The sequence below is a fragment of the Alligator mississippiensis genome, chromosome 4 (assembly GCF_030867095.1).
Source record: "Alligator mississippiensis isolate rAllMis1 chromosome 4, rAllMis1, whole genome shotgun sequence".
In the NCBI taxonomy this organism is placed as follows: Eukaryota; Metazoa; Chordata; order Crocodylia; family Alligatoridae; genus Alligator; species Alligator mississippiensis.
Window position 1 is genome coordinate 49,150,251 of NC_081827.1, and position 19,891 is coordinate 49,170,141.

Here is a 19,891-nt window from a genome sequence, read left to right on the forward strand (position 1 = left end):
CAGGACGAGCCCGGCCGGAGCGGCAGGAGCCTGAGCTGCATTTTCCCCCTGCCTGCACCAGTCAGTCCCAAGGGTACATGGCTCCGCCACCTCTTCTGCCAGCCGGTGCTGACCCAGCTGGGCTCCTCTCGTTCCCAGTAGCATGTGGGAAGCCAGCTTCAGCTGCATGCTGCTCTGGATGGGACAGATCCACTCGAATTGGCACCAGCGGAGCCATGTGACACTCAGAACTGACCAGCGCAGGTAGGGGGAAGTGCAGCTGAGCCCCTGCTGCTCCAGCTGGGCTCATGCTGAAGTTCATTTCATGTTTGTAAAATGCTTGGAGAACCCCACATAAATGTACTGCATAGAAATGCAAAATATATTTTGACTTATTTGGTTGGCACCTTGGGCTGAGATTTTCAAAGCTGAGTCAAAAGGCCAACTTCCATTAAAATGAATGAGATTTAGAGGGCTCCAAATCCTTTATGATAACTTTGTAACATTCCTATCTACCCCTTTTTGCAATTCTCAGCCATAGTTTGGAAGCTCAGCCAAAGAACATAAGAGCCTCTGAACATAAGAGCATAAAAAGTCTCATGCTTGGTCAGCCTCATGGTCCATCTAGCTCAGTATCCTGTCCCAAACAGTGGCAGAGGTGGATGCTATAGAGGGAGAGTTTTGAACTGGTTAGACCCATTTCATTGTCACCTCCTGCAACTTCACTGGTGTCAAAGGTGATGTGACATCACTTCCTGATGTGATACCACTTCCTGTGAGGTCTTTGAATATGGCTCACTGGCCCACTGGGTGATAAAAAGTGTGATCTGGCCCCACATTCAAAAAGGTTGGACACCCCTGACTTAGACCCTTTCATGCAAAAAGAGACTGAAACAAAGGATATCATCTTAAACACCATACAAAATAATTGTATCGCTATTATGAATTCTCACTTGTTCACTTGATGACCCAAATCAATCACTTTAAGCTATAGTTCATTGCAAAAAAAAAAAAAATAAAAAAAAAATAAAAAAATTTGCACAATTATGTTTGTGTTTATTTCGAAACACACAATAGATTTCTATTTCAGTGTTTTTATTATTCTGAAAAAATACAGTTGAAAGTTGAAGATTAAAGTAGAACACTCGTGCATTTTTTATAATAATAAAACTTTGCACAAATCTATGTTCACCTTCATCCTATGCCATGACCTAGACTTAAAGTAAATGATTAGAATCCTTAAAAAAAAACAAACAAATAAGAATTCATATAACGCCTTTGTTCTACAGGAACTTCCATAATCCCAGTAAAGTTTAACACCTATAAGAATTCATTCAATTAATTAAAAAAATTTTTATAGTGTTAAATTAGGAACATAAGCACCTTTCAGCAAGTGGTAAGATTATGCTTTCATACATAGTTTTAAAGGCAATTGTTTACCTTTCAAATCACTGAAAAGTTTTTCTGTGTACACTGAGACTGGAAGGTCTTTGTTTAACCCTAAAACCGTTTTTCACTCCCAACTGCAACAGATAAAGAAAATATTCTCCCCCATTCTATCAGAATTCTTTGTCTTCACTATTGTAGTAAGTTTCTTCAGTTCCCTACAGTCAACATGAACAGCTGTCAATGGCATATTACGAACATGCTCCTTACATTTATGAAGACAAAACGTATAATGTTACAGCAAGCCGCACGTACACCCAGGTTTTCTAATACAGCCATAAAACTCCACAAATTTCAGACGGGAAATATATCTGCTTCAAGCAGGTTTCATCTTTTATAAATACCACATAATATGATATATCATTAAGCAATTTGCTGCTCAAATAAATAGAAAATTTGCATTTTAATGTCACATTGAATTTTAGTACATTTCAATCCAAGAAAAATAAACTGACAGACATGGTAATGAGTACAGGATTATATATATTACAGTATGCCTTGTTATAATACATTTGTGGCTGTATGATAAAAAATAACTCAAGGGCAGATGGAATTTGAGTTCATTTAAGTAACTGTCAGGAACAAAGCATTAAATGCATTTCTGAAATAAGTATTTTTATTTAATTTCATAATCTTAAAACAGCATTAGACCTTGGCCTTATTTAAAAAAAGTTTAGTTAACACTGAGCTAGCTAAATAAGTATTTTGGAAGATTTAAACATAATATAGAAAATGCTTTCCCAATCTTACATACAATGAAGGAAGGGATAGATGGTTTCTACAGCAGCACCTATGGCAAAATTCATGATGAGCCTTGAACTAGAAATGTACATTAACAATTTCTTTGAGGAATCCAGCAAATTTCAAAAGTCGCCCACTTCTTATGAAAGCAAGAGATATAGGGTTATTGTATGCAAAAATAGTTTTTTGAACTGTTCTTAATTTTCAATTGAAAACTAAAGGCATGGTTTTCATTATAAAAAAAGTCAAGGTACAACAGAAACTTGAAAAGAATTTGAGCTACACTGATTTTGCAATGCTCTGAGAAAAGGAAAAAACAGAAAGAAAAAATGGTCAATTAGCTAAGCTTTGTGCTCTAACCAAACTACTTACAGTGATTTTTCAATGGCAAAAGCCCATGCTGACTGGGTGACTTGACCGTTCCAAATACTTTTTGTAACAAGTTTTATTTGTATACAAGGACACTAAAATGATCCAGTCATGCAATGTTCGTCTTAAGCATTCTGCATCTCTTTTCCAATCTTGTAGCTAAGGATCTTGTTCCAGTCAATCTTAGTGCGGGTAACTGGCAACTGTCGACGTAAGGCTTTGAAGGTAGTGTCCGACATTGTCTGATAATTCTCGCTGATGGCAGTCTGTTTAAACACAAGTATTAAAGAAGAACAGAAGAGAATTGAAATGGCAGTCAAAATAAAAATCAAGGTAACACACAAATTGTTACCTCTTCCTCTGTGAAATCTTATGAAAATATGCAGTTTAAAAATTTAAATCAGAGTTAACTGCTGTAAGTTAGTGGTCAGATGGGTTCTAAAATTGTTTCGGTGCAGGAAGTTTTTTAGCTAACGGTGGGGCTTTTCTTTAGGCCATAAGCTTTCATTTCTTTTCCTGTGTGATAAGTGCAAACAGTATGAGCAAACTGTGCATGTGGCCCTTTTAGTCAAATAACAGTTTAAAATGTACAGTGCTTTAAGAAAATGAATGTAAATGTGACATTTTGTGCCCAGAACTTACATTGTCATGTCAACAGTCTAAGTGTGCATGTCTTCTTAATTGCCACATCTTCTAGATAGCTACACTTTGAAAAAATCCATGAATTGCATTCAGCTGTATAACTAATTTTAGCCATAATTATCAAACCTGTTTAACTCTGGATTGGCTTCTCACAATTGAAGTTGTACAATATTTCATGAGCACCTAAAGACCCTAATGAGAACTAAGGTCCTAATATTCTAAGCACCGTGGAAAGACAGTCTGTTCTCAATCAAACTTAGAACGTATTTCAGGATAAAATGCAACAAATGGGTGCAACTCTCAGAAGGACTGGTAAAAGATGACCAGAAATGTTAACTTAATTTCAGGACTATTGCTATAGTGACTAAGTTTACTTACAATACCTAATTTTCCTATTTTAGTAGCATGTTGAGCTTGGAACCACTCTGGAATAAATCTATAGTATTAAATGTCTTGTTTTTACATATTATACTTGTTTAAGACATCATACCTGATACTCATTTTCTGCAGCCTCTACAATTTTTATGAATTCCTTTGCTGTTTGGGCTTCGCTCTAGGCAGGGGGAAAAAAAGAAAGTTTCAAAAAGATGTCAAACTAAACATGTCAATTCCAAAACAGCTTTCAAGTTCTACTTCTTCCACAATTATGAGATACTTAAAGTAGTCTTCATTAGTCAGACCATAAATTCCATTCTCATATGGTGAACGATATTTTGAGATCTGATGAAAATTCCCTGAAGGATCAGTACTGGTTTCTTTGGTACTAAGTTCTTCATGCCTGAATTGTGAGAAAACAGTAGTGTTGCACTGGCCTCTAGTCAGTCCATTATTATAAACAGATCATTACTGGAAAGAAGAAAACTAATAAAAAACTATGCAACAGTATCCCTGTTCAGTTATTTTTGGCTAGTGAATATAGACTCATTTATACCAACCAGGGATATTTTCAATTAGCAATAAATGCAACTCAGATTAGTTTCATTGGCTCCAGTTGATTTTAGCCAATACCAATACAGTCCAAAGATCCCTTTGAGCTTCTGCAGTTATTTTGATAAAGAATATAGCATATAATCTTGTCAAATTAACAAGAGTATAAAAAGTAGGAGAGATGCAGAACAAAAACACATTTGGGAGCATTTTTGTTATAATCAGGGACCCCGGTTTTCTCTGTTAAAAAAATCCAACATTCCCCAATAAAAAATCCTGACATCTCTGATTAAAACCCCCCAAATCTAATGTATCTGCAATTTAAATGAAACACCAGTTACACACACACACACACACACACACACACACACACACACACATATGTATATAAGCAATTTGGAAGCCTACCAGTGCCGCAATCACTATAATAAGCTACATTATAAACAGTTATAAATTTTGGCATTTGATTTTGGGTTTTTCTACCATGGAAAATCAGAGCTCCCCTTTCACTCACCAGGATGTAGATCCAACTGTGGCTGTCCCCACCCAACTGCTTTGTGGCACTGAACAACCTGGATATGCTGATACCCTGCCTGTGCTATTGCCCCTCACTCCCCACCCCCAGCCACCTGGCCCTGCTGGTGCCCTTTACTCCCCACCCACAGCACCTCCTCCCCAAGGGCTATGGGGCCAGGGAACCAGGTCAGCAGTCCTCTGCCCCCACAACAGCATCCAAACCCACGTTTGCTGTCTGTGGGAGGCAGTGGCTTCTGTGGTGAAGTGGAACGTGAAGCTCAGCTGGAGTGGACCCTGTGGGAGAGTGGGGAACATGCGGGCTGCCTGCTGCAGGCTTAGGGCTCCCCACCCTGCCTGCCCTTCCCCCTGGGGCCTCTGCGGCCCAGCAGGCAGAACGTGGAGCAGCAGGGCAGGGTGAGGCCCGGCAGGGAAGCTCACTGCCGCGAACCCTGCTCTGCCCTGACGAGGCGCCCTTTGCCCACCCAGCAGCAGCAGAGGGAGCCTTGCCATGGCAGCACGGGGCTCGTGGTGGCGGCACTGAGCTTCCCCACCCCACTCTGCCCTGTCACACCAGGTCCTGCCCATTGGGTTACAGAGGCCCTGTGGGGAGAGCAGCAGGACGGGGTGCCTGAGCCTGTATTCGCCCAACCCAGTATATAATCCTGGGGGGCACGTGCCCACCATTCCCTCCGAGAATGCATGGCATGTAGTGACAAGGAGCCAGCACCATCCCCCAGATGAGCTGCCTTCAGCTCCATCCTACTCCCTACCCAGGCCCTTTGGCCATGCATTCTGGCTCCAGGCTCCAAGCCCCACACACGACCTGGGCTGGGCAGCAGCCCCAGCCCTGCCCAACTCCCTTCCCACCTCACTACGGGAGCCTCAATTCCCACCCAGCCACTTCTGTGGACAGCTGCTCTCCAGGCTGCCTGGCTGGAACTCTGCCAGCCTGCAAGGGGAAACCCACCATTTCCCATGCTTTTCTCCTTAAAATAAGAAAATACAAGTTTTACCGTGTTTTTCTGCGGTGAACAGAAAACCTGTACCCCTGGTCATCAGCATATATTTTACTTTTTCATTCTCTTTCGACTATTTAATGCAATTGGCTTGAGGTTCTTTATTGAGGAACACTCCAGCAGGAAATATAAATGTTTATGCACTTCCTTATGCCTTCCAGAATTCATGATTACCTAAAGCAATAATTAGTAGATTACGCTGCCCTCAGAAAGTACCAGTTCCTTGAGGATGCAACCGTTGCTGTTTTCAAACAATGGGTTATTTTTAGCATGTCCTTAGGCACCATTATAATCTTTATTTGAAACAGAGAAAGCTAAGACGAAAGAGCCTAAATTCCAGCATAGAATCTCTCAAACTGAAGTTTAACAAACCAAAATAACTTACTGTTCATAAAAGCAAGATTCTGACAGCATTAGTTACAGACAGATTGTGCCAGCTCCTTAAAACAGTATTAGCTATGGTTCTCTCCTTTGCAAATTGCTATCTTTAGTGCCTTACTCTTTTTGAGCAAATGCTACCAAACACTTAATGGTGGGGAGAAGAAGAGAATGTTCAAATAAATCCATTGCACATTCAAAATTTAATCCCAGAACCATCAAGTTTAAAATTAGCATTTGTAAGTGAACAACAGAAGTACAGATAATAATGGGAAAGTGAGATAACTAATACCTAGTAAACAAAATTATTCTACATTGTTTCTCTTAAGTCGCATGCAAACATGAAATGTAAAATGATGGTTATTTTAGAAAACAGGAATGAACATAGACAACTACACCTCCATTTACTTACATAGTGTTAGTTATTCATAAAAATCTTGGATCCACAATTTTAACAAAACCAAATGAGATTGTGCCACTCAACAGATGGCAAAACATCATGAAAAGACAACTTACAGAAACTGTTAGAGAATCCTGTACATCTTTATGGCTCACTAACTGGACGTTACCATCTTCATAATAATGAACCTATGAAAAAGTGAAGCCAACACCACATTAAATATTACAGAATAGTTAGAAGAGACAGAAACATTGTAACAAAATGTCAGTATTAATCAGCTTCTAACACACTTTGGGGAACTGAGTGACCAGTAGTTGCAGTGGAAATGCATAATTACAGGCAACATGTAGGGGAACCCCAAAGAGCTTTCTTAGAATCTTAAGTTTCTCCACAACTGAGTGTTCATTTTACCCCAGCAATAGGCTACAGCAGAACATGTGATCTGTTTCTGAGGAATTCTTGCAGAGCTTTAGGCTAAAGTAGCAGTGCTGTCCACACACCTCACCTAGAACTTGTCTGCCAGAGGCAACGTGACATCTCCCATCAAGGACAGACAGGTCTGATCTTTCTAAGTCAGTCCATGATTTGATATCTCCTCATTAGATAGAGATAGCTCCCAAACATCAAAAATGAACATTTATACAAACCAAGGAAATTCCTTTTACACAAACCTTGGCTAAGAGACAGAGCAGACTGAGGTGAAAGTCTCATGAGATTCTGTTCCCATACCGTAACATCTTTTCTACCACTCTCAGGATATGAGTTTAAGAACAAGTATCATTAGGTAACCGAAGGTGTAACCCTTATGGCGTGTCAGCTACTGCTCATATGCAGGCTCTTACCCTTGGTTAAAAGCAAGGTAGCTTACCGCTCAAATCAAAGTTCAGCAAAAAGTTGTTAAAAAAACAAAAATGAAAGAACACAGTGCTCAAATGCTCTGTAAGCCATGCGGCAGCAAGGCAGGTACTAATCTGTTTACTTACAGCAAGGGAGATGAGGTTAGATATTAGGAAGATCTTTTAAGGCAAGCAAAACAAAAATAGGGTGCCTGAAAAGGTGTTGAAATTAGAGGTTTTTAAGAATAGGCTGCAAAGATCTGTCAAGGATGGTTTAGGAGGTATACTTATTTTTCCTCAGTGAAATAGGATAAACTAGATGGCCTCTTGAGGTCCCTTTCCAGACCATAAATTACTGTATGGATAATTGTAATGAAGTGTGCTTATATACTCCATTTTTGCTTCCTGAACCAGAGATCTTATAACAATCTTACTACGATGCCCTGAGATTCCCCTAGTAAAAAGCATTTAGAAATTGTCTGGTTAAACTTAGTTTAAGCCTACCTGAATTTTCAAGATGCCAGCCACCTGAGTGGTTGAAGGGGTGATTGTAAACTTCCATTCTGACCTCCAACGGCCATTCCTTTAAAAATAAAAATAGCAGCTATAAATAAGGCAGGAAAAAAAAAAGTGAATAAGCTATTTAAATTTCAAGCACTGGTTTACTTCACTAGTTGTGTACAATTCTTGGTTTCAGCCTGAAATTGCTAAAGGAGATGGAATGGACAGCATAACATCCAACAGTATCACTAAAAAGCAAAACAAAGCAAACCTAATAGCTAAAGATCCTTAAACAGGTGAAGGGAGATGAGACACTTTCTGTGAATACTCATTCTTGCTTTTAGACACTGATCAAGATGATTAATTAACAGAAACATTCCAACAATAGGACCCTTCTTTCCTTCTGAATCGGTTAAGAGCTTCAATGATCCACTTTCCTCATTTTTTTTAGTTACTGAATATATTTATCTGCATATTGCTGGTTTCTGGACAAAGGAAGGCTGACAGGATGATTTCCAGCAATGGAGTCAACTTTTTGCAGCCAACTAACTTTAGAACCTTTACATAAAAAACCCACAACACAAATTCTGATAGGATGAATTTCTGTAATACTGAATTGCTGTTAAGATTTTGGGTTCCTTCTGCAGAAATATGAAGCTCTAGAACTGTTGGCATTTCTTTCCAGTAGAACAATGGTCTTCCCAAAATTTCAGAAATCTGGAAAGAGAAGTACAGATACAGATTTCTACCCACTTCCTCTCCTGCAAGTGACAGTCCTAACGTACTCAAATAATTATTGGATCATTCTACATTAGAGATGTGTTAAGAAGGCATCTAGATTGCAGCTCAATTTTTGCTGTGTATGCATTCAGAGGGAAGGAAACAGTTTGGTGAGAGAAAGAATTTAGTTTCCACAAGATTTCGTTTCCAGTGGTATGAATACCGAAAAGTGTAGTTTAACATTACCAATCAGTAACTCATATGTGCAGTTAAACATCTGAAACGTTGTTAACAATACAGGAAACCCTCACTAGTCGCAGGTTCGGCATTCGCAGTTTCAAATATTTGCGAATGCTGAACCCGCTTCTTAAATACACTTAAAGGAGCTCCTCAGGAGCTCTGCGCTTGCCGCCACCAGGCTCCCAACACCGCCAGCACAGTCATGCCCCCACCGCCACTAGGGGCACTGAGTTCATGAACGCAGAGCCTTATCCACGGATTTCACCTTTCATGGGAGATACAAGAACACATCCCCCGCAAATGGCGAGGGTCACCTGTACTGTGCATGTTGTTAGATAACAGCCACGTTTCACTCTGAAGGCCTTTTTCACAAAAAAAAAACAAAAAAAAACCAAACATACTCAGTTAAACATTTTCAGATCTCAACAAGACAATGCCCATCCTATTTTCAAAACCCCCACTAAAAAAATCCAATCATGTTAGGGCCAGGTAAGTAACTGCCTCTCTTGGATGATGCCCAACAGCACTGTGCGCCATCTGGAAGTTCTACTTCAAAAGTGCAGCTTTGCATGTGTACCAAGAAGTTACCATAAGCTGCTTTGCACTGCAGACATGATTTAACCTTCTGGCATCTCAAAGAATACCGAACTCGTCCTACAGCTGGGATGCTAGATGGCACTGTAATGCTACAAGTGCCATAAAACCTGAGCACTTCACAACTTTCAGCTATAAGGAACTCTACAGAACTTAGTGACTCAGTGTCATAAAAAAAATTCTAACTTGTCAATTCATTCTGTATACCTAAATTCCTTTCAAGTGAACAAGATATTTTTTAATATTTCTGTTAGTCATATTATTAACAATACCATGCAGGTTGTTAGATGAGGGAAATATTTCACTCCTTGAGGGACTCCATTTTCACAAAAGATTCAGCTATTTCAAACAGAGCATAAAAAGTCCTTAGTCATCTTTCTGTATGAAGGGCTTTAAAACTCATAACCAACATGCACCAAAGCTGAGCAAAGAAGTTCTGGAAGTTGGCTGCAAACCAGCTAAATGTTTTTCAACTGCTTTTTGTAATTATTTTTATGCATTTTTATCTATTTACATACCTGAATCACTATACGTTTTATGACAGAATGTTTTTCCCTGGAAAACTGATATACCAGTTTTGAATCCTCAAGTGAAACCAGGCAGGTAAACTTGCCTGGTTTGCTACCAGCTCACCCACCTGGCAGATTGCCACAACGCTGGGACCATGCAAGTCCCATCTGGAGTTGTGAATTTCAAGGTCCCAAACGTATCTATAATTCATAGGCAGGCAAGGCACACTTTATATAGACTCAGAAAGTCCTGTCGCTTTCATTTTGAAAGAGTTGAAATATTTTGATTTCTAACCAAAAGGTTGATTTCCTCAAGCCCAATGCCACAGGAGACTTGAATTGCCTGTTTTTGTCTTAATATAAGCACTATTTTTAAACATTCTGGAATTTTCCCCAGATTGGAAATCTGAATCATCAGGTGCTATTAGCCATATTAATCCGTTTGTATGCAATGTATATGAAATCAGATAGCCATGTACTTACAGTATCATACAGGGACAAGCTGAGAGCCTTATGCAATGAGGATATCCCTCAATACTTGGCAGAATAGTTTGGTGCGGGGTTTACAGAAGCATTTGCTTCAGTGTTAAACATCTAACACTTTAAATAATATACTGCACTTACAAAAGTAGTTTAAATCTAGGCCAAGGTTCTTTAAACTCTTAATTCATTGATATTTGAAAACTTCAGAAAATATCTGAAAAATATGGCAGAATATTTGCCCCATAGGAAAATGTTAGCCCAATATAAACAACAATATTTCAGTTAATTCTAAACTAGGATATGCAAAAACCCAAAAGATAAAAATCAGACATCTAAGCTAGTCAAGATAAGTCAGAAATGGAAAGGCACTGACATTTCATTTTTTATCAGGCATGCCGATTCAGTAAACAGGCTGTTCATTTTTCTGGAATAAAATTCCTCAAAGACTTCAAGAGCTGGAAGATTTCAAAACCTGGTGATTTTTCTTTCCCACTACTGTTTGACCTGTTGCCACCCTCCTCTAGACTAGAAGTCTGGATAATTGAAGACTTACTCTGTATGTATTTAACAAGACCTATTTATGTGAAAGAAAGGCCATGTTTGGATTACAATTACTGAGCGCCACGATAGGAAATTTACATGTGGACTAAGTCTTGTTAAATACTTTCAGACTAAATATGTCTTCTGGTCCTTCTCCCTTCTCACTAGTTTTCCAATTTTTAACTCCCCACCACAACTGTCCTGGGAGAATGAACTGTTTTCCCAAGCAGTATGATGGACTATGAAAGAATCAGATTCGCATTCTTCCCTTTGTTCTGGGAGAAACTGATTACAATGAACCAGGGCTAAAAAAAGCTGATAGAAAGGCAGAGGCTGGATACCTAAGCTGAAAAATACAACTCATTTCCATACCGAGAAAGCAAACTCTTGTAGATCCTCAGGAAGAACTTTGACTATTGATGTCAACAGTTTAAACAAGCTTCCAAGGTATAAAGATCATAAAGACCAATCTGCAGCAAGTTTCACATCTCCACTACCTACACAATGAAACAAATACTCTAACATTCATGGGAAAAGGACAGATTTTAGAACTGGCTGTAAGAAAGTAAGACTGCCTCCTTGGCATTCCCCCTGCTAGTGCAAATCTGCTGTTTCTGACTGAGCAAAGAAAATCAGAAGATCACTCCATGTCCAAATAGCTGTGAAATTCTTGGTCCTCAGCTTATCCTTTACCATATGGCAGGATGGAGAAAGCAATGTAGCAGGGTTTTAAACATAAAAGATATTGGCTGGAACAATGCTCAAGGAAGAAGAAACGCAAGAATCAATAAAAAGTCAAAGGAGAACTATGAGAGAATTTATCAAGTGTTCTGCAAAACAAGTGGAGATCTACATCTGTTGATTTGCTCCACTGAGTTTTCTAAATAGCTCCCATCAGAGGCTTTTAACAGATACGTCTTCCCCTCCTCCCACCCAAGGAAGTGAACCACTCCAAATTGAGTAGTAGGTGTACTGCAATAGGTTAATTATTCAAGCAAAACAACATGTAGCAAATACAATATTAATTACAATAACTTACCAAAAGTTTTTTGCTTGAAACTGATGGCTCTCTATACATGCAATAATGGTTTGCTGTCCATCAATTGTTTTACCGTACACCTTAATTGGAAGGGAAACAGTAGAGTCATGTCAAATTCTGGATTGAGACCTCAGCCACTGTTTAAGTGCTTTAAGCAAGATAGATATTTGAGATGCCTAGCTTTTTTCTTTTTAAAAATAACTTAGGGGATATTGATCACATTGTAGAAATATTTTCTAGCCGTTCACCCATTGTTCTTATGAATAAAGAAAAGCAACCAATATTTTAACTATAAGTTCCTTGGTCGTCAGCTTGTCCTTCTTTGGCATGTGGCAAAGTACTTACAGGAATCACAAAGTAGGGACTTGAAATATTTCACTCTTAAAACTTCAATTATAAGAAACCTAGTCAAACAGGAAGAGGGAACACTGGCATGCCCTCAACAACAGCTAAGGCTTATATTTATTTCAGTGAGCCTGTCAGTGCTGTTTCCTATAATGAAAGGTAACAAAAAGATCTGAAGTTTAAAGAATTGAAACTACTTAGGAAACAAAAGTTTGATAAAGGGATGATCTGGACCACAACAAAAAAGTTGAACTTTATAAATCTGCTAGCATCTCCTCCTGCTTTTAATCAGCTGAGGACAGAATAAAGCACTGTTCTCCTCTTCACCAGGTCCTACTATACCAAATCTTTTATATTTACATACTGAAAGCACCTGAAAACAATCTATGTAACATAGCAGGGTTGGAGTGATGCTGTAGCTGTTGTTGTCCAAGAAGTGAAAGAAGCAAGGGGTTTTTGGTGATGTATCTTTTATTGGACCACAGTAAAAGATTCCAACTCATTAGTGACATGATTCTATTCTCATACAGTTGTTCCAATAAAAGATAAATTGACAAAAATCTTTTCTTCCAGGACACAAGATTCCAAGTAACCAATGGCATAGTTTGTTTATGCTAGTCTAAAACAAAATTTAAATACGAAAGCCTGAAGAACTAGTGAAAAGATTTATATTCTGTTCAATTTGCTTAGAGATAATGGCACAGTAAGTACTTGTTATGTATAATTTAAAGTTGAGCTTTTCATCACACAAGATCAGAATTCAACTTGCAGACATAAACAATGGTAAATTCAGAAAAGACAGATCTTAAAAATAGTTGGCTGCTCAAGGCAACAACCCAGTCTTCATGAATAATGCTGAACATCATGCCATCAACAATTAAATTAATGGTTCTATTTAGGAAATCAAGTCCATTCAATAATATATAGGGTCAAATTCCAAACATCTTTGTTATCACAAACTTAAAAAAAAACAACTTGAATTTACACTACATTTGAGAATGATTCAGAGATTGTGTTCCCTGCAAGTTGTTAAGAATCTGATGCCATATAGTTAATACTCCCTAGAACAGGTTGGCCACCTTTTCAGGCTGCAGGCCAGACTGACCCAGTTCGGGTCAGAGGCGGGCTGGCATATGGGGCATGAGTTTGGTCAACGCTAGAATCCAGCTGCCACCAACCCCACTCTTCCCAGTAGCTGCACACAGAAAGTGTCTGCAGCAGGAAGTCACATTCCCAGCAGTCACTTCCCTTTGCCCTTGTGGGGATGAGCACCAGCAGCAGACACTTTTCCTGTGCCACTATGGGGAAATGTGCAGCAATGGCTGGGTCCTGCCTTCTGTGTGTCAGCCAATCTGGCTACAGAAATTCCACTTCCATGGGCCAAATCAAATGGCTTCATGAGCCAAATCTGGCCTGAAGGCTGTAGGTTGCTGACCCTTGTCCTAGAAGTTTCAGAAAGAAAGGAAAGAAGGGTGTTGGTAGATAAGGACGGATACCAGGGGAATGTAGCAGTGCAGTTGCACCCCCCTCCTGCTACCACTGCTCCCCAATGACCCAGGTATGGGGTGTGGAGGGGGGCACAGAACTTCTCCTGCCCTGTTTCAATTGCAGGCTGAAGCTGCACAAGAATCCAGGCTTAGCAGGGGAGAGAGGCTGCAGTGGGCAGATTTCCTCTCCCTGTACCTGCTCCCTGCCATCTGTGTTCCCTGCTGACTGGAAGCAAGCACTGGAAGGAGGAACCTGTCCCACACCACCATCCTGAGCTGATGCAGAGGCACCGGGGAAGCTCCAGAGTTGCTCCTGTCCTGCTCCAGCCTACGGGGTGCCTAGCTTGGCCAGGGACCACAGTGGTAGAAACAGTTTTCTCCTTCCAGTGTCTGCTGCTGTGGGGGAGGAGGATGGTGGAGGGGGTAGTAGGCAGGCCTGCCACCCCTGCTGTCCCTCAGCACAGGCCTCAGCGTGGGGCAGGAACATTTCTGAGGCTCCCCTATCCCCAGGTCAGCTAAGGACAGCTGACCTTCCCCCCAGCTTCATGTGCCTGCTCCTCTACCCAGCTCCCTGATGTCCCTTGCTGACCCAGGGAGTCCAGCCACACCTCACTCCAATTCCCCCATGATCTGAAGGGGTCTGAACATTCCACCCATGTTTGTAAGTGGTGCAGAAAGAAACACAGATATTGATGAAACACAAGTCTCTATCTATAATTATGTTGTGGACATATGCTGGTTGCTATTATTTTGTATTTCAGAGATCACTATCCATCTGAAAGTGAATGTAAAAATGGAACTTACAAGCAAGTTTAGACAGCTGTTTTGTACTTACTGTGCAGACACCACTTGGGTAGTGTTCTTTCACATAGGCTCTCACTGCAGTCTCAATTGAATTTCTCCAGGATTCTAATGCATTTTCAGCTTCATGGGGCCTAGGATCAGTAGCCTCTTTTCTTAAGTGATCAAATTTAAAGGAGACCTTGTTTTTTGGATCCAAAAATTTACCATTGCCCAAGTCGCCATGTTCTGTTATCAAGACCTGCATCACAAAATTCTGGCTGTAACATTTTTCTGTTCAACATGACATCATTCAGGGCAGAACTACCCCAATTAACAGACTGAGCTGTACCGAAGGGAGACCCCATCAATATCCTAATTAGAATCAAGGTATGAACCAAGTCCATGAACACCAAACAGAAGAGTAACAAATTTAGAATTTCAGTGCTTTTTGAATTAATGCACTGGTAGTTCCAGCGTAAACTGTTTTTGAAGACTTCAAATATTTAGCCAAGGACTAGACTGTATAACTAAGTTAGCCAGAGGCTGCATGCCACTGGGGTCAATGTTCCCTGCTGTGCCAGGCACCCTCTTGCTGCTGCTCCCCAGCATCCCCATTGCACTGCATGACCTCCCACTACTGCTCCCCAATCTCACCACTGCACCATCTACCCCAGTGCCCTGACTCATCTTTAGGTTCCAGTTGCAAACTTCCCCACTGCACAGCCCACTCAGGAACCCCAGGCTACTGTACTAGCTTCCCTGGCACTGAAGAGGATGTTCTTGTCCCTGGGACAAGGGCAGAAAGGGGAAGCCAGAGGGAAGGAGAGCCTAGAGCCCCTGGGTGCTGCCACAGCTGGAGCAATAGGGACAGCAATAACTGGCTGGGAGCCTGGGGGATGCAATCTGACCTGTAACAGGATGCATGCATCCTGCAGGCCACCAGTTGGGCAGCACTGGCCTAGTATATTAATATAAAGTAGAACTAAAAGTTATTCAATGCCCTTGTTTACCTTACAGGATCGAAGCTATGGTGTCCCAACAATATTTTATATTATTTACCTCATAAATAGCTTGTTAGATTATAATAAAAGCAATGCTTATTTCTGCAAGACAATGAGAGTCTATGTGGTGTCAAGATTGATGGTAGTCTTACGCAGACTTTAGATTATGGTCTATGAGACAGTTTGGATAAGGACGATCCTGCCTCAGGCAGAAGGTTGGACTAGATCAGTGTTTCTCAACCAGTGGGATGTCCCATTGGTGGGACTTGAAGGTCGTGTAGGTGGGACTTCAACTCACTGCCTGATTGAAAAAAAATCAGTTGTTTGCTCTTCAAATAGATGAATCAACAGATATCTTGAACAGTGCAATTTTGTGGGGTTTTGTTTTTATCATGGTAGGACGCAAGGTGCAAAAGGTTGAGAACCACTGGACTAGATGACCTCTGGAGACCCCTCCTAGCCCCATTTCTCTGTGATTCTATGAAGCCGATAAGAGCATGCTCTTAAACTACAAATTTGATCCATACCTGCTCATCGTAACCATCAATTTTTACTGGAGTAAACTGGTCCAGGTTGTATTGTGCAAATGCACTAAAAAGACAAAAGATATGTATATCAACAATCTACTTAACTTTACCATAAATCTTTCAACATTACAAAAGTTTAACAGTGATTATTTATGAATGTTTAGATATTAAAGCTAAAGAAAATATTTCTTTCCTCACATCAAAGCTAGCAATCAAGGAACATCAAACAGTAGTTGAGGTCTCTAAGCCACACTATCTTAAGGAGGCAAATGACAAAAGCATTTAATAGCACCTAAAAATAAATAAATCTAACAAGACCAAAATACATACATGCACATGGGATTTCATTTGCAAATCATTAAATATTTTTAAGAGACTGGAAGCTTCCTGTTGTCTGATATGACCGCCATTTCTAAAATAATTCAACATGAAGGTAAACACCATGAAGTACAAACTTCTGCTGCTTCCACATTTGATTTCTAACTTGTGACAAAAATATGTCCCTTGTGGTCATTTAACTGTAGCTCCATCTCTGAGCTACATACTCAAAACACTTTTATTTCAAACTTCCTTTTTATCCTGAAGTCTTCTCTTAAAACATATTATAAAACAGGGGACTTGAACAGGGTGCATTTTATGCACATTTCTGCTTACTTCTAGAAGTGTACAACAACTTTTATGAAGTTATTTGCACAAACATTTTTACTTTCAAATATTATGAGCAATAATTTGTCAGACTGACTTTAATGGAATATTATAAAAAGTTACTAACCTCCTGGTTTTGCTATTTAATCATAAAGGATCTTAATGTATCCAATTTCATGGAAAAGGCTCAATAAAATCACATTAAGCACACCGAAACATCCAAGATATACCAAAAGGGCATGTGTGCAGGCTTCAAGAGGTCTACTGGTTCCAAACAAGAGAGTATATATGTTTTTTCTCTCAGTTGGATTTTTTTAAGCATCTTTTATTGCAAGAGTGTTGCTATACACACAGACCTTTGCAGGGTATTCACCCTTCAAAATGTCTTGAATGGATATACTGTAGCTGTTTTCAAAAACATAACTGAAACCCTAATTTCAGAGCTACCTGTGATAAATTTAAGATTACTAGATGTGGTCTTCTGGATGGACTAATTAAATAAGTCTTATTTTCCCTCCATTCTACTCTTTGGCCTGTTTACATGTGTTGCTATGGCAACATCATTACTGCACTGTGATACAGTACTTCCTTCTGTGTTGTATGTGCAGCATACGGTTATTTTTGGCAGCTACTATGCTATAGTGGCATGCTATACTGAGGGAGTGTGTTGCTATGGCGAAGTATCCGCTGGTCACATGTGGACACTACCGAGCCATGTGACCCTACGCAGATGTGCCTTTTGTATACTTAAATGGGTAGACTTACATTTTCTGGTATCTGTCATCTAAGGATCCTGAAAATACCCAATTAAAAGTGCATCTTCTAGTTACAACTTAGCCTATATCACAACACTATACAACAGTTTGTATGTAGAAGTGATGAACACTTCCAAATTACACTAGATAGTAGGTATATATAATGCTAGTTACCCAAATACATTTAGGCAGGATACTAGCCTTAGCACCCTTGCTCCTGTAGAAAAGCACTCTGGAATCTTTAGCAATTACAAAGAGACAGAACCTCTTATTCCTTCACATTCTCCCATTCAAGCATCAAAGATAATAAAAAGTCATTTTTTAAATATATAGGGAGAATAAAGAAGGCACCAGGTAATGTGAGGCTCCTGCAGGATATGCTTGGCAATCTGGTGGTTGCACCAGAGGAGAAAGCAGACCTCTTTAACAAATTCTTCGCCTCTATTTTCCTGTGTAAGGACCAGGACTCACCACCAGGATTCCAGATAGACTCAGGAGAAATGCCGCCAGGCCTAAGGTCAGGGAGGACCAGGTTAGAGAGCTTCTGGAGGGGCTGGACTTGTTCAAATCAGCAGGTCCAGATGCTCTCCACCCCAGGGTGTTGAGCGAATTGGCAAGGGGTTATTGCGGGGCCCTTGGAACGGCTTTACGAGCACTCGTGGTGCTCTGGCCAGGTGCCAGATGACTGGAAGAAAGCCAATGTGGTCCCCATCTTCAAAAAAAGGAAGAGGGAGGACCCGGGCAACTATAGGCCCATGAGTCTTACTTCAATCCTGGAGAAACTCTTTGTGAAGATCATCAAGGAACACATCTGTGATGGGCCAGCAGCAGGGATGATGCTCAAGGGCAACCAGCACGGTTTCATTAGGGGCAGGTCCTGTCAGACCAACCCGATTGCCTTCTACAATCAGGTCACAAAAGCACTGGACGTGGGTGCTGTGGTGGATGTAGTTTTTCTGGACTTCAGCAAGGCCTTTGACACTGTCTCCCACCCCATTCTCATCAAACTAGGTGATTGTGGCACCGATCCAGTCAGATGGATTGCAAATTGGCTGAAGAGTCGTACTCAGGGGGTAGTGGTGGACGGGTGTTTTTCGACCGGGAGGAAAGTGGGCAGTGGAGTCCCCCAGGGCTCGGTCCTTGGGCCCGCACTGTTCAATTTCTTTATTAGTGACTTGGACAATGGGGTAGGCAAAAAGCAGCCTGTTTAAATTTGCTGATGATACCAAGATTTGGGGTGAGGTGGGCACGCTAATAGGGAAGGACAGATTACACCAGGACCTGGACAGGTTACCAAGGTGGGCTAACAAAAATAGGATGGGTTTCAATACTGACAAGTGCAGGGTGCTGCACTTGGGCAGTGGGAACCAGCAGCACACTTATAAGCTGGGAAACTCCCTTCTTGAGAGCATGGTGGCAGAAAGAGATCGGAGTCATTACTGACTCCAAGATGAGCATGGGCCGACAATGCAAGGTCACGGTCAGTAGGGCTAACTGTACCTTGTCGTGCATCCACAGATGCATCTCAAGTAGGGCCAAGGAGGTGATCCTCCCTCTCTATGTGACACTGGTCAGGCCGCAGCTGGAGTACTGTGTTCAGTTCTGGGTGCCGCACTTCAGGAGGGATGTGGACAACATTGGGAAGGTCCAAAGGAGGGCCACCCGCACGATCTGGGGACAGCAGGGCAGACCCTACAAAGAGAGGCTATGGGACCTTAACCTGTTCAGCCTTTGCAAGAGAAGGCTGAGGGGGGGACCTGGTGGCCATCTATAAACTCACCAGGGGGGACCAGCAGGGTTTAGGAGAGACCCTGGTCCCTCTAGCACCCCCCTCCCCCCCCCCCCGGGGTAACAAGGAATAACGGCCACAACTTGTTTGAGAGTAGGTTTAGACTAGACATCTGAAGGCACTACTTCACAGTCAGGGCAGCTAGGATCTGGAACCAACTTCCAAGGGAAGTGGTGATGGCTCCTACCCTGGGGGTCTTTAAGAGGCTTAACGTCTACCTGGCTGGGGTCATTTGAGCCCAGTTTTCTCTCCTGCCCAGGGCAGGGGGTCAGACTTGATGATCTACAGGGTCCCTTTTGACCCTACTTCTATGAATCTCACCAAATATAGTGTGGGGGTATTGTTTTAATAAGCATAGTATTTCCATAAGGCTGTTATTCAAAAGGTTGATCCTGGGAGCACCTCCCATTCATCTATACCACTTCTATAATTTTGTTTTCCTTGGACTTTTCCCATTCAAGTATAATCAAAGCTGACATTACTTTATCAGTTCTAATAAGTTTAAAACAGTTATGGGTGCAGAAAGTGACAGATCCGCTCACCATGATTATTTGCTGGTAGTGAATACTTTAATGAAGTGTAACATTTTCAGTCTCTCAAACTAGAGGATAGTATATAGTACTTACTGGGCTGCTCCTTCCCTGAGAAGATTATCATTGTTAAGCAGTAATCGAACATCTGAA

The 19,891-nt window shown here is 41.0% G+C and overlaps 1 protein-coding gene across 1 annotated transcript in view; it reads right to left on the reverse strand.

Annotated features, from left to right (window-relative positions):
- Positions 1 to 1,809: 1,809 nt before the first annotated feature.
- The window catches only part of CAPZA2 (capping actin protein of muscle Z-line subunit alpha 2), a 41,300-nt gene continuing 23,218 nt past the window's right edge, over positions 1,810 to 19,891 (reverse strand). The window contains exons 3-10 of the mRNA XM_006272851.4: positions 19,835 to 19,886; positions 16,020 to 16,083; positions 14,544 to 14,750; positions 11,877 to 11,956; positions 7,755 to 7,833; positions 6,531 to 6,602; positions 3,668 to 3,730; positions 1,810 to 2,801 (exon numbers count right to left, since the gene is read on the reverse strand). Coding sequence (XP_006272913.1) covers positions 2,661 to 2,801; positions 3,668 to 3,730; positions 6,531 to 6,602; positions 7,755 to 7,833; positions 11,877 to 11,956; positions 14,544 to 14,750; positions 16,020 to 16,083; positions 19,835 to 19,886 — 758 coding nt within the window. The 3' untranslated portion in view covers positions 1,810 to 2,660. The remainder of the gene's footprint in view (positions 2,802 to 3,667; positions 3,731 to 6,530; positions 6,603 to 7,754; positions 7,834 to 11,876; positions 11,957 to 14,543; positions 14,751 to 16,019; positions 16,084 to 19,834; positions 19,887 to 19,891) is intronic.